Source organism: Phascolarctos cinereus, unplaced genomic scaffold, assembly GCF_003287225.1.
Source record: "Phascolarctos cinereus isolate Bilbo 61053 unplaced genomic scaffold, phaCin_HiC Scaffold_4;HRSCAF=312, whole genome shotgun sequence".
Classification (NCBI taxonomy): Eukaryota; Metazoa; Chordata; class Mammalia; order Diprotodontia; family Phascolarctidae; genus Phascolarctos; species Phascolarctos cinereus.
The window spans coordinates 695,492,545-695,505,284 of NW_027555847.1; the positions used below are offsets into that span (position 1 = coordinate 695,492,545).

Genomic DNA, 12,740 nt, shown 5'->3' on the forward strand with positions numbered 1-12,740 from the left:
GGGTCCAGGGAAGCTAGAAGGCCAAGGGGAGAAGGAAGAGCAGCCCAGCCATGAGGCCTGTGTGTAAGAAACTACAAGTGGAGCAGTGTGGCCAGACAGTAGAGGGTGGTGAAGAATGGGGAGCTGTGAGGCAGAAGGCCGGAGTCTAGGGAAAGGGGATAAGAACCTGAACCCAGCCTGTGTGAACAGAGAGGAGGGGATGTACAGGAAGAGTGGAATATGTGCAGGGCATGCCAATGGAAGCTGGGCACGACCCCCCAACGACCACGCCGAGGCAACTGGAAGGGGGTAGTGCCTTGGATAATAAAGGAAAGTTGGGAAGAAGGGAGGGTTTGGGCTAGTGAAGGAGAGATCTGAACATCTAATCTGAGATGCCCAATGAACAGGGCAGCTAGGGGTACATGACTGGCTCAGCAGAGAGATCCAGAGCTGTGGAATCATCTGCATGGAGATGACCCAGAAGCCCATGGGAACACAGGAGATCTCCACGTGAGGCTGTAGAAGAGAAGAAGGCCCAGGCCTATAGTTAGTGTACACAGCCCTGGTAAAGATCCAGCAGGAGACAGGGCAGCAGTGGTCAGGTAGACAGAAGAGGGGGTCACCAGGAGAGAAGGAAGTCACAAAAACCTAGAGAGGGGAAGATCCAGGAGGAGAAGCTGATCCACCACGGCCCAAAAGGACGAGGACTGAGAGAAGACCATTTCATCTGGCAAGGAGGAGACCACTGGTCACTCTGGAGAGAGCAGCTACATTGCAACAGTGAGCTCAGAAGCATGTGAAAAAAGAGGAGGCTCCTCCTGGGCTGTGACTTGGATACATCCTGGGGAAGGCCCTCCCTCCAGCCCTCCCACCCTGCCTTGTACTGAAATCACTTGTGTATGTGTGTGTGTACATATACTTACACACGCGTGTATTTATGCACACATATAATCACGTGTGCACATATGTAGAGATGTGTGGGCGTGTGTTTGTAGACGCTGTACCTAGACAGAGTCCTTGTTCTCTCCCCTCTTACGAGACAAGCTTTCTTGTTCTTCTGGCCGCGGCACCTGGCCCAGTGCTTGGCACATAGTCAGCCCTTAATAAACACTTTTGATTGATGGAATTGACGCGCTGGTGGTTAAGAGAATTCCAGTTATTTTCCCAGGGTCACACAGCCAGTAAATATTACGAGGAGGCTCGGCTTCCCAGCTCTAAGCTCGGTACTCTACCCATGGTGCCTCGGCTTAAAGACATAAGCTTCAGCCTCCTAACAAAGTCATTTATCCAAAATATTCCCCTTGCCAAGGATGTCACCTATCAGTGGTATTTGCAGCAGCATTTTAGTAAGAAAGTTCTGTGGCCCACAGTGGGGAACCTGCAGCTTCAAAGCCACAGCGGCCCTCCACGTCCTCAAGCACGGCCCTCTGAACAAACCCCCTTAATAAAAGGATTTGTTCTGTAAAACTGGGACTCAGTCAGAAGGCCGCACCCGAGGACCTAGAAGGCCTTGAGGCCACCCGTTCCCCACCCCTGGCCCACACAGTCAGCTCCTTAAGTGTTCAGAGAGGGGATGGATCAGCAGCCCCAGGAGGGCAGCCCAGACTCTTATTCTAGGCTGCTTAAACAAGAGACCCACCTCTGAAAAGGAAATAAAAAACAGGCTTCTTCGAACATTACAACAAAACCATGTGCCCAGACCTTACACCTCACACTGTGGAAGCTTAACAGGGATGTACAAATAGCTCTTCTGAAAATGGGCCAGTACAAAGGACAGAGAAGCTATCTGTTGTAGCTGTGAAATTCCATAATAACAAACAGACACAGTTGTGTCAATCAAGAGAAGGCCAGGCCAGGCCTAGGGGGACACCAGTCAGCCTGCCTCTCTAGACTGCCTCATCTTTTTTCAAATGAATTCTAGCTTGGACTGGATCAACCTTGGTTCACTGATGACTTCAAAAACCGTGAAAGCTTTCAGGCATGCTACGTATGGGCCTTACCATGTCACTTGTGGCCCTTTTTACTGAAACATAGCTCATTCTTACTGGGCCTGGTCACCCTCCTCCTTCTCTGGCCTCCTGGCCTCCTTTCCATCACCTTTCTTCCCCTCAACCCTTCCCCCCAGCCCTGGGGGAGGTAAGTTTAAAAAGAAACAAAGCACATGAAAAATTCATCTCCTTCCTTACCATTCCAGATCCTGCCAAGGAGAGTAGGGTCTGCTTTCTTTTTAGCTCCTGGCCCAGGGCCTTGAAATTCAACTGTCAAGCTCCTATTATGCTCTGGGCAGTTCAGTGACACAGTGGACAGAGAGCTGGACCTGGAGTCAGGAAGACCTGAGTTCAAATCTGGCCTCAGACACTTCCTAGCTGGGTGACCCTGGGCAAGTCACTGCACCCTATATACCTCAGTTTCCTCATCTGTAAAAATGAGCTGGAGAAGGAAATGGCAAACCAAGTCCACTTTCTTGGCCAGGAAAACCCCAAATAGGGTCACAAAAAGTCAGACATGACTGATGGCATTATGTGCTCAGCTGGGTGGAACAGCAAATTGACAGCTGGCCTTAGAGCCCAAAGTCCTAGGTTCAAGTCTAGCTGTGTGACCTAAGCAAGTCTCCCAGAGCCCAGACAACTCTCTCAGACTGCAAGGTACTTTACTCACTTCAGTAGGGAATTTCCTCTCTGGGGAGCGCTCTCTACCAATTAAATCACAGGTGTAGTCCCAATGAGGCGCAGGCAAGATGCAGGGGAAACCATGAAAAGAACCCTGCCCCCACGGCACCTGCATTCTCTGGGGAGGACCAGCCCCGATAATAACTGACACTCACAGTGACCTTCTCCTCCCCCCCAAGCTCGGGCTGCTCTTCCTCTTCTCCACTGTACTACCTCCTGGGTGCTATCATCAGCTCCCATGGGGTCTATCTCATTGGGGCCTCCCTGGTGAGGTAAGGACGACAGGTGTTATTATCCCCATTTTAGAAACCGAGGCTCAGAGAGGGGGGATGCCTAACCCAGAGCAACACAGCTAGTCAGTGGCAGAGAAACCAGGCCTTCTGAGCCCAAGGCCAGAACTCTTTCCACTATAACAAAGTCTCTCCTTGCACACTAAGTGCTTAATAAATCTTTGCTGGATCGAATTCAATCAAAAGGATTTCAGAAAAACATAATAAAAACCATGACCACAGTAGAAGCCATCACCATCAAGGCAGAACGTGAATAGAAGGTCCTTCTCAGGGCTCCTCGTGGGTCTGGGGCTAGAAGCAGATCTAGAACCGTCCAGCCCAGCCCGTTTCTCTCCTTCAGTAAAACTAACCTGAGAGCTCCAAAATGTAAGAGATTTTTGTTTGAAATAATACATGCAGTTCTTATCAAGGCTGCTTGATCACAGAAGGCTGCTCGTTGGCATAGTGCCCCTGGACTCAGGCGAGGCCCTGGCAGACCGGCTGCTGCACCAACTTCTGCACCCACACCTGATGAGTGGAGTCTATACCTTGTCACAGCAGCACCGGACGTCACACATCCCGGCGACCAAGTCACAGGGACAGGGGCCAAAGGGCTGATACATCTGGTTAACGAAGCCGATGTTATTCTCTGAAAAGACATAAGACAGAAAAGTGAAACTTTTAAAGGACAGGCAGAGAAACAGAGGTTGCCACATCTTAGGGGCCCAAAGGCCCTTACCAGTCACCGTTCCCAAAGACTGCCTACGAATGAATCTCCAAGCAGTCTGGCACCCACTCGAGTATGCTACAAACATCCCGTGGATCCCCGGGGCAGAGGTGATACAAGCACTGGTTACCAAGGCCCATCTGACCACCAGGAAAACACAATTCACTTTTGAAAGAGAAACATTTGGCTCAACTTCGCAGGGGAGGAAATTCTAACACATGTGTCGCCATCATTTTTCCAGCAAATTAGATGCTCTTTCTTCAAACTTCCCAGGCCTTTGTATTCCCCCAAACCAAAAATCCTGGGCCGTCTACAACAAAAATGGTTCATCTTAATCCTTCAAGATAATTACTTTTCTGCCGAATCAGATAAAAGTGTAGATGTAAAATTTCAGGTGGGTTATTTAGAATTTATTCTACTATGGTTCATAGTTAATAATGCTATATTCCATGCTATATTCCAACACTGAATCCCTACCACCCAGAAAGTCTTGATAATGTGAGCTGTGTCAAATTCAGTGGTTGATGGTCTGACAAATATTTGGGTCAGTAATGAGACAGCGGGTTAAAATTTGGTTTATGATCAATCCAACCTCCTCAGGAGCCACTGAGAAATTACCAAATGTTGTGATCTTCTAGAGGTCAGTCAGGCACCTATTAAATTCCCACCATGTACCAGGCACTCTATCAGGCACGAGGGGTTCCAAACCAAAATGGAGGCCATCCCTGCCTTTGAGGAGCTTACATTCTCCTTGGGGACACAACACACTCACAGATAAGTAAACACAAGCTGTATGCCAAACAAACACAAAGTGATTTGGGGTGTGGAGGAAAGGTGTACTAATAACTGGGAGAATCATAAAGGTTCCTTGGAGGAGGCAGCATTTGGGCTAAGCCTCAAAGGGAGCTAGGAATTCCAAGAGACCAAGGTGAAAGAGGGCACTCCAGGCACGAGGAACTGAGAAATGCAATGTCATACACACGGAATAGTGGGTTGGACAGTTTAGCTGAAATAGAGTAAGTGAAGAAAAGAAGTGGGGGATAGGAGCCTATGGCAATGGAAAGCTGCTTGTTTCTTGGGCGGGGGAGGGATGTACTCAGTCCTGTGCTTTAGAAACATCAATTGGGCAGCTGTGCAGAGGACAGATTAGAGAAGGGGCAGCCTGGGGACAAGCAGACCAATTAGCAGGCTGCTCCAAAAGCCAGGTGAGAAGTGACGGGTGCCTGAGCTAGTGGGGCTCTGGCGTGAGTGGAAAGAAGGGGATGGATTCAAGAGGTTTTTGAAAGGTACAATCAACAAGACTTGGTAACTGATGGTATACGAGGTGTGGATGAGAATGAGAAGTGAAGAATGATTCCAAGTTGGCAGATCTGGTAACTGCAAGAAGAGCAGAACTCTGGACTGAAATAGGGAAGGTAGAAAGGAGGGTTTCGAAGGGAAAGAGCATGAGTTCTGTTCTAGACGGGTTGAGTTTAAGATGCCTATGGGACAAACAGGTGGAGCCGTCCTGCAGACGCAGGTAGAAATACGGGAGTGGACCTCAGGAGAGGGGAGAGGGCTGGTGATTTGGGAGCCATCTGCTTCACACTAATAGTCAAACCCCTGGGTGCTAAGGAGAGTGCACCTAGACCCTAGGGCAGGGATGGGGAACCTGCAGCCTCGAGGCCACATGTGAGTCCAAGTTTTACAGAACAAATCCTTTTATTAAGGGGATTTGCTCTGTAAAGTTTGGATTCAGTCAAAGGGCTGCCCTTTGAATCCAAACTTCACAGAGAAGAGAAAAGAAGGGAGGAGACAATAGGATTCCAAGCACTTCACACTATTCAGGCTGTTTTTCTCCTTTTGGGAGAAGCAGGCAATCTCCTTAGCAAGTGGTTTTCCTCCTAATTAACTATCCTTTTCCTACCCCACTTCCCATAACTCCCAGGGATCAGTTTCTGAACTCTTTAATTGAAAGCTCTTTCTTCCTAAGGAATTCAGACACCATGTCCCACTTAGTGAAGATTTTGAATCTGTCGGCAGGCATTATGTAGTCACCCTCGTGTGGGCCTCGTTGACAAAACTAGGTTTAGAGATTTGTACAAAGTGGGCAGCTGCTCAGGGCACAATATCCCCAAGCTGGAGGGGGCCAAGCCACAAGAGATGCTTTTCAACATGACTGTTTAATGCACATTTTTTCTGATGCCAGACAATCTCATTCTCTGTAACGTGGAGGAAGAGTCAAAGCCTCCTGTGGACAATGACCTCCCAGAGGGCACACTTTTCTGACACGAGAGGCCTAGGGCATGTAGCCACACGGTCTCAGCTTGGACCACTGGTGTCCAAAACCCAGACGTGCACGCTGTTCAAGGCTCAGCTGTGTTCTTGGCCCCAGTTCCAAAGGTTCCACTTTCAGGGAAGAACCAGAACATAACTACTCCCCCAGCCAGAAGCACTGGCACCTATTGGCGCCACCAAGCTTGGTGTCGAGACAAAAGTACGTATATCTCAAGGAACTTCTCATTTCCTAACAAGCTTTATGATGGGGAAGGAAGCAGGCTGAAAATGAGGGGCCTGTGGACTAACTTAATTGTAGGACCGACCACATCTGCTCTCCTCCCTAGGGAGGAACTGAGGCAGATTTTCCCAGCGTGGGCTCCCCCAGCTCCTGATTTGACGGAAGGTCAGAGGGGGCAGCCCAACCTAAGAAAGCAGGGGGCTTCTTAAGCTTTAGCAGCCTCTGTTTTGGAAGGTTCTTACCAGTTTTCTAGGACTTCTGTCCAGACTTCTAGGACTTAATGCCCAAATGCAGGGACTGTCAGCACCATGGAGCAGAGCATTTGACATTTGAGGGCCTGGGTTCAAATCCTGTTTCATTCCTTTATTGTACATGGGATCCTAGGCATTCTACCTTGTTGGGCCTCAGCTTCCTCCTCTACGAAATGAGGGAGTTAAGACTCGATGGCCTGGGAGGTCTCTGCCAGCTCTTGACTAGTAGGATACTATGAGCTAAATGCTTGCTTCCCCTGAACTGCTTTTAACACCACAATATTTAAAACATACTATAAAAACAGCAACTACTTTTAGTCTGTAATATACATGACACGATATAGTAGAAGCTGATTATATCAATGACGTGGTGGGGAGAGGTGGGAGAGAGACCCGGAGGTCGGCATCTGGCCCAGGACACCTCTCATTTCAGCCTAAGCCATCTGCAGCCACACAGGGTCCTTGGGAGTGAGGTTTTACTGTGTCTTACTGGTGACTGTCTCCTGAGACAGCAGGAGCAGCTGCACGTGGCCTTCGTGGCCTGCTGGGCTTAGCCTCACCAGGACACGTGTGAGAGCTGGAAACGTTTAGAAACAAAGGGGTGTTTAGAATTCTGTATCTCAATTCAGTTCCATAAACCCTTGTTACGGGCCCACTACCTGCCAGGCACCATGTGCTTAGAACACCCTGAGCCTATAAAAAGAGGAAAGCAGGGTCTGGTTCCTTACATCAGCTCTGGATATCCACACAGTTCAGAGCCAAACAACAAACATTTATTAAGCACCTACTATGTACCAGGCACTGTACTAAATTCTGGGGAGACAAAATAAAAAATAAAAAAACCAGATCCTGTTATTAACCAGGGCTGTGCTCATTTCACAACCGGCTTGGGGAAGAGGAGGTGGGGATAGGGGGCAGTGGCAGAGCGCAGAGTGGGGTTTACCCAACCTATTTAAGTTTAATCTACATTATTAACATTTTCTACATCATTTTCTTAAGTCTATCAATCAGTAAAACAACAAATCAAACTGATTTGTAGCATTTACTGATTTCCAAGGTAAAAATGTGCACATTGGACAATTTAACAATCAGCTTTCTGGCTGGCATAAGCTGGCTCCAACCCATCACTGGCTACAACGAACCTCTTAGCCAAATTAAAGTATTTATAAATCAATCAATAAGCATTTACTAAGAGTCTACTATGTGTCAGGCACATTCATGTTGGGAAGTCACAAAATAGGAAGGACATCAGAGTAATGAAGATTTCTGGTCCAGACCAGTGATTTCATCCACGTATAGAGCGCCTGATGAGAAGCAATGCAGATCGATACACGTGAGACAGCTCAGAGGCTTACACAGCTGTCTGGGCCATGGAGGAAATGATGGCGAAGACAGCATTGGCCCCTTGGTCCTCCCGACGCCACGAATGCCATGCTGCTTCCCAAGACTAACATATTTTTACCTCCTTCACCTATGACATTAAAGACAACAATGGTGTCTCTAAAATCGCCCCAATGCTTCTTAGAAAGGGGTCTTAAATCAGTACTCATTCTGACTGGTACCACTGGCCCTTATTTATGAGCTCCAAGCCCAGGCTCTGTCCTCAGGTGCACATGAAAAATTGGCTTATTTTCTGATGAGATCTTGTGTGAGTCTTGTAAACTTTTTTTTAATTCACAAAGCAAATGACCAACAAAATATAATGCTGAGAAAGCTTTCTCTGCTGCTCTGGGCACGTGATTGCAATACTCACCTGATACATTCTGGGCAAGGGAAGCATTAGGGTAGATTTCAACCTGAATGAGTAAGTGCGCCAAACAGGATGAGTCTCGAGATGCAGAGACCAGAAGAGTTTCAACGACACAGGGACAGTCAGAGAAGAAGTCTGTCTCAGAGACGCAGGGCTGTAAATCGCCATTCAATCTTACGGTCACTTCGGAGCCCATCTGGGGGGAAAATCCTTGCCTTAGTTCTCATCGCACTGTGGAAATACACTTCTAATCACAAACATCTGACGCACTAAGGGACAAGAAAACCTCTAGACGCCCCAGCTGATATTACTGCCATGTTCATTTCATCACTGAGGGAATTCCCTCCACCAATACAGATGACAACCTGGATCTAATAGCGAAGTCCCAGGAAGCTGCTCAAGGCTCAGAGACCTAAATGACTTGCCCAGGGCAAGACTGGCCTCATGCTCTGGCCAGTGACTTGCCCAAGGTCTCCCAGGCAATCTTAGCCTACACAAAACCATCTTAATTTTACAGATGAAGAAAGAGGCTCCAAATCCCCCAGACACTAAGCACCAGAGTGAAGACTCAAGTCCTGCCCCCTGGTGACTTCCCTGGGCTTCAATTTCTTCATCTGAAAAACGGGAGGGTGGGACTCGCTGGTCTCAGAGGTCCCTTCCAGCCCTCAATCTGATGGTCCACAGGAGCCTAGGACCTCCCCAACTCCCTGCCCAACCATCCTCTACACTTGGCCAAGCTGCCCCCAGAAGAGAAATCCTCAGGAGGAAACCAGCCTGAGACAGCGCCCAACAGGAGGTACCTCACAGACCCCGACCCAAACCAGTCAGCCCACTTCTCCACACCTTTCTAGCTGTCAAGTCACTACCTTCATTTGTCTGGGCCTTAGGCCAGAAATGAAGCAGGAAGAGCTAAGCATCTCAAACTCTCTTTTTCAGCCTTAAAATTCTATAACTGACAGCACAGGCCTTTATCCTGGAAGCAACTCTAGGGACAGATCATCTAACTCAACCCACCCATTTTACAGATAAGAAAGCTGAAGCCCCAAGCAGTGATGTGACTTGCCCAAGGTCATACAGGTAATTCTAGCAAGGGGAGGGAGCACCAGGATTGGCCCCATTTTCAAAGGGAGGAAAGAGGTCTTTTCAGAGGTCTTTTCCAATTCGAGCATCCTGTGTCATAAGGTGCCCTCCCTCTCTGGGTCAGTGTTCTAACATTCTACACTTATTAACTAACAACAAAGCAGGAGGCTACAATCTACTGGCGGGGTGGTAAGAAAGTGAATGCCAAGCACAGTCAAAGTCAAGGCAGAGTGACCTGGGAGGAGGACAGTAGGAATGGGCAGGAGGCGGCCAGACCAGGAAGGGCCCCATGGAGAGGTGGAAATTGGCCTGAGCCTTAAAGGAAGCTGAGGGTCCTGGGAGAGGGAGGTGACTCACATCATAGGAGGCCAGGCTGGCTGGAACACAGAATGTGTAAAGAGAAGTCACCGGCGCGGAAAGAGGCCAGAGCCGGAAGAGGAAGGGCTTTAAATGGCAAACAGAGGAGTCCGGAGTCTATCCTACAGGCAAGAGGGAGCCTCAGGAGCATCTTGAGCAGAGGCTGACAGATGCTTTAGGAATATCAATATGACACTAAATGGAAAGTGAAGAGCAGCTGGGTTGTGCAGTACTGGGCCTGGAGTCAAGAAAACCTGAGCTCAAATCTGGACTCAGACACTTCTTTGCTGTGTGACCCTGGGCAAGTCACTTCACCCTGTTTGCCTCAGTTTCCTTGTCTGGACAATGAGCTGGAGAAGGAAATGGCAAACCACTGCAGTACCTTTGCCAAGAAAACCCCAAATGGGGCCACAAAGAGTTGGACACAACTAAAACAACTGAACAACAAATGGAAAATGAAGAGATTTAGTGTTGAACATACCACATCAGAAGTCACAGTCAGACTCCAATTGCCAGTTCCATTACTCTGCAATCCACAATCAGGAATGGGCAAAATCCCTAAGCGAAAGGAGGTAAGAACAGAGAAGGTTTTCAAGGGTTTTTCACTACCTTTATGCCCGCAGAAGGTTTCAGGAAGTTCTCCTTTTCAAAGAGCATAATCTTTCCTTGCAACTGTCTCTGAAGCAGAAAGCAGCCCCCCTTCCCCTTCTCCCACCCTCCAGACTGCTAGCTCTGGGAGCCGCAGGGTCAGAGACCAGAGAGCATTCCCCTCTTGGCCTCCAGTCCTCTGTGTTTTCAGCGGGTTTTTCAGAACCTGCTGCTTAGCCTGCTTACCTAGCTCACCATCCCATACGGTGAGGCTCACATTGACGTCCTCTGTCTCTCCAACCAAGGCTGCACTAACGGAAGTGTCAAACATTCGAATGAAAGGAGGGAGGAAGACTGGCAAAGAGAAGAGTTGGGCATTAATACCATACACAGTAGGACCACGAGGAGCCCCAGAAGATGAGATGTAGAGCTTTAAGGAGCGTCAGAATCAAGCAAGCCCCTCCTGAGTGTGTGCACGGAAGCTGCAGGGTCAGGGTCAATAACAAGGATAACAAGTATTTATTAAGCACCTACTGTGTGTGAGGCGCTGGACTAAGGGAAGGGAGGGAATACAAAGAAAGGCAAAAGACAGAGCCTGCCCTCAAGGAGCTCACAGTCTAATGGGGAAAACTGCAGGCAAACTACTCTGACATGTAAGCTGCAGAGTGAATCTCAGAGGGAAGGTCCTGGGGGACGGTCACTGTCAGTCATGGCTGCCATTTTCCTTTGCTCCAATGCTGGCGGGAGAGGTGGGGCTGGCTCTGTTGGTAATAAAACTGCCCCTTGCTGGGAATGGTCTGGCCCTGGGATTGTACTGGCACAGGAAACTCCCTTTCCCATGTCCAGTCTCTTCAAGCTAGAAGGATAATCTCAGGGTCCCACAGCCAGGAGATGTCTGCCCTGGAATCGAACACAGGTCTTCAGAGAATTTTAGATGTGGAGCTGGAGGGGACCTTAGGAGCTATCCAACTCTCACATTACTTTCCTTTGCAATCCCAAGTATCTTATTCCATGCATTTAAAAACATGATTTTGCCAAAGGAGTCCCAGACAGAGAAGAGGTCAAACCTCCCACGTTGAGCAGGCATTCTTTCCTCTACACTCTGGCTGCCAAGGGCCACTCACTCTCCGGATGCAGGCTGCCTGGTACAGAGCGGCCACCTCGTTCGTGGTGACTGGCTGCCCAAGGTCACCCAGGTGACCAACCTGGGATCTGCACTGAGACGCTCTTGTTCCAAAAACAGAAAAGACTTCAGCAGCTGCAGCTGCTGTTGCTGCTACAAAGGCCACCCACTGCCTCACGAGAGACGGTAACAATAACATAGGGCACCAAGTTTTACAAAGGGTTTTGTGGGCATTATCTCACTGAATCCTAAAACTAGCATTTCTATAATGCTATGAGGTTTAAAAGCGCTTTACAGATGTTTCATTCCACCTCATCTGGGCCGCCTGGGGGTGTCACAGTGCACAGAGCACTCGACCTGTCTTCAGGATGACTCATCTTCCTGAGTTCAAATCTAGCCCCAGACACTTCCCTGGGCGAGTCACTTCACCCTGTTTGCCTCAATTTCCTCATCTGTAAAATGAGCAGGAGAAGGAAATCGCAAATCACTCCAGTATCTTTGCCAAGAAAACCCCAAATGGGGTCACGATTGAAAACATCTGAATAACACCGATAATATCTCATCTCTCAAGGTTAGTAATAATTACCATTAATTCTAAAGTTAGAAGTTATGCTAAAGTTAGAACTTTATGTTATCTCATTTTAATAATAATGATGGCTAGCATGTATGTAGTGCTTTAAGGTTTGCAAAGCACTTTACAAATGATATCTCTCAAGGTGAATAATTATTGTCATTAATAAAAGCTAGTATATAGCGAGCAGTTACATAGGTTTGCAAAATGCTCTACATATATTATCACTTCTAAAAAATAATAATAACAGCTAGCATTTATATAACACCTTGAGGTTTGCGACGCGCTTTACAAATATTATCTCATCCATACAAAAACCTGAGAGGTAGGTGCACCTATTATTTTCATTTTACAAATGAGGAAATTGAGGCATAAAGGTTAAGTGATTTGCTCACGGTCACACAGCTAGTAAATGTCTAAGGCAGGATTTCTGCGCACTACGGCGCCCCGTCGCTGCTCCCATACCTACAGGGTAACAATAGATGTATCAGATATCGTGGTTCCCATTTTGCAGATTAAGCATCAGAGGCTCAGAGGTGAAGCAACCTACCCAGGGTCACACAGCACAGAGCTTGTCAGAAGCAGGCCCCGCCCCCACGCCCAAGCCCCGCCCTCGCTCGAAGCCCCGCCCCTACCCACCAACGTCTCCCCACAGGGCCCTTGGGAAGCAGAGCGGGAACAGGAGCCGCAGCAGGAGCTGCGGGGCCGGTGGCGAGCAGGGCCTGGCCGGGCCCATGGCTCCGGGCTCGCCTCCCCGCGCTGCCCCACCGCGGCCGGCCCCGGCTCTGCGATCCCCGGCAGGCGGCACGAGCTAGGGGCAGAAAGGAAAAGCCGTCAGCAGCGCCGCCGCCATCTTGTCAACGGAATGCCCAGACTATG

General features: G+C 48.7%; 1 protein-coding gene across 1 annotated transcript in view; it reads right to left on the reverse strand.

The window, feature by feature from the left end:
* ATP6V0A2 (ATPase H+ transporting V0 subunit a2) overlaps positions 1–12,740 on the reverse strand; it is an 82,829-nt gene extending 70,089 nt beyond the window's left edge. Inside the window, exons 1-5 of the mRNA XM_078151835.1 lie at positions 12,501–12,740; positions 10,414–10,521; positions 10,061–10,137; positions 8,146–8,338; positions 3,466–3,566 (exon numbers count right to left, since the gene is read on the reverse strand). Coding sequence (XP_078007961.1) covers positions 3,466–3,566; positions 8,146–8,338; positions 10,061–10,137; positions 10,414–10,521; positions 12,501–12,597 — 576 coding nt within the window. The 5' untranslated portion in view covers positions 12,598–12,740. The remainder of the gene's footprint in view (positions 1–3,465; positions 3,567–8,145; positions 8,339–10,060; positions 10,138–10,413; positions 10,522–12,500) is intronic.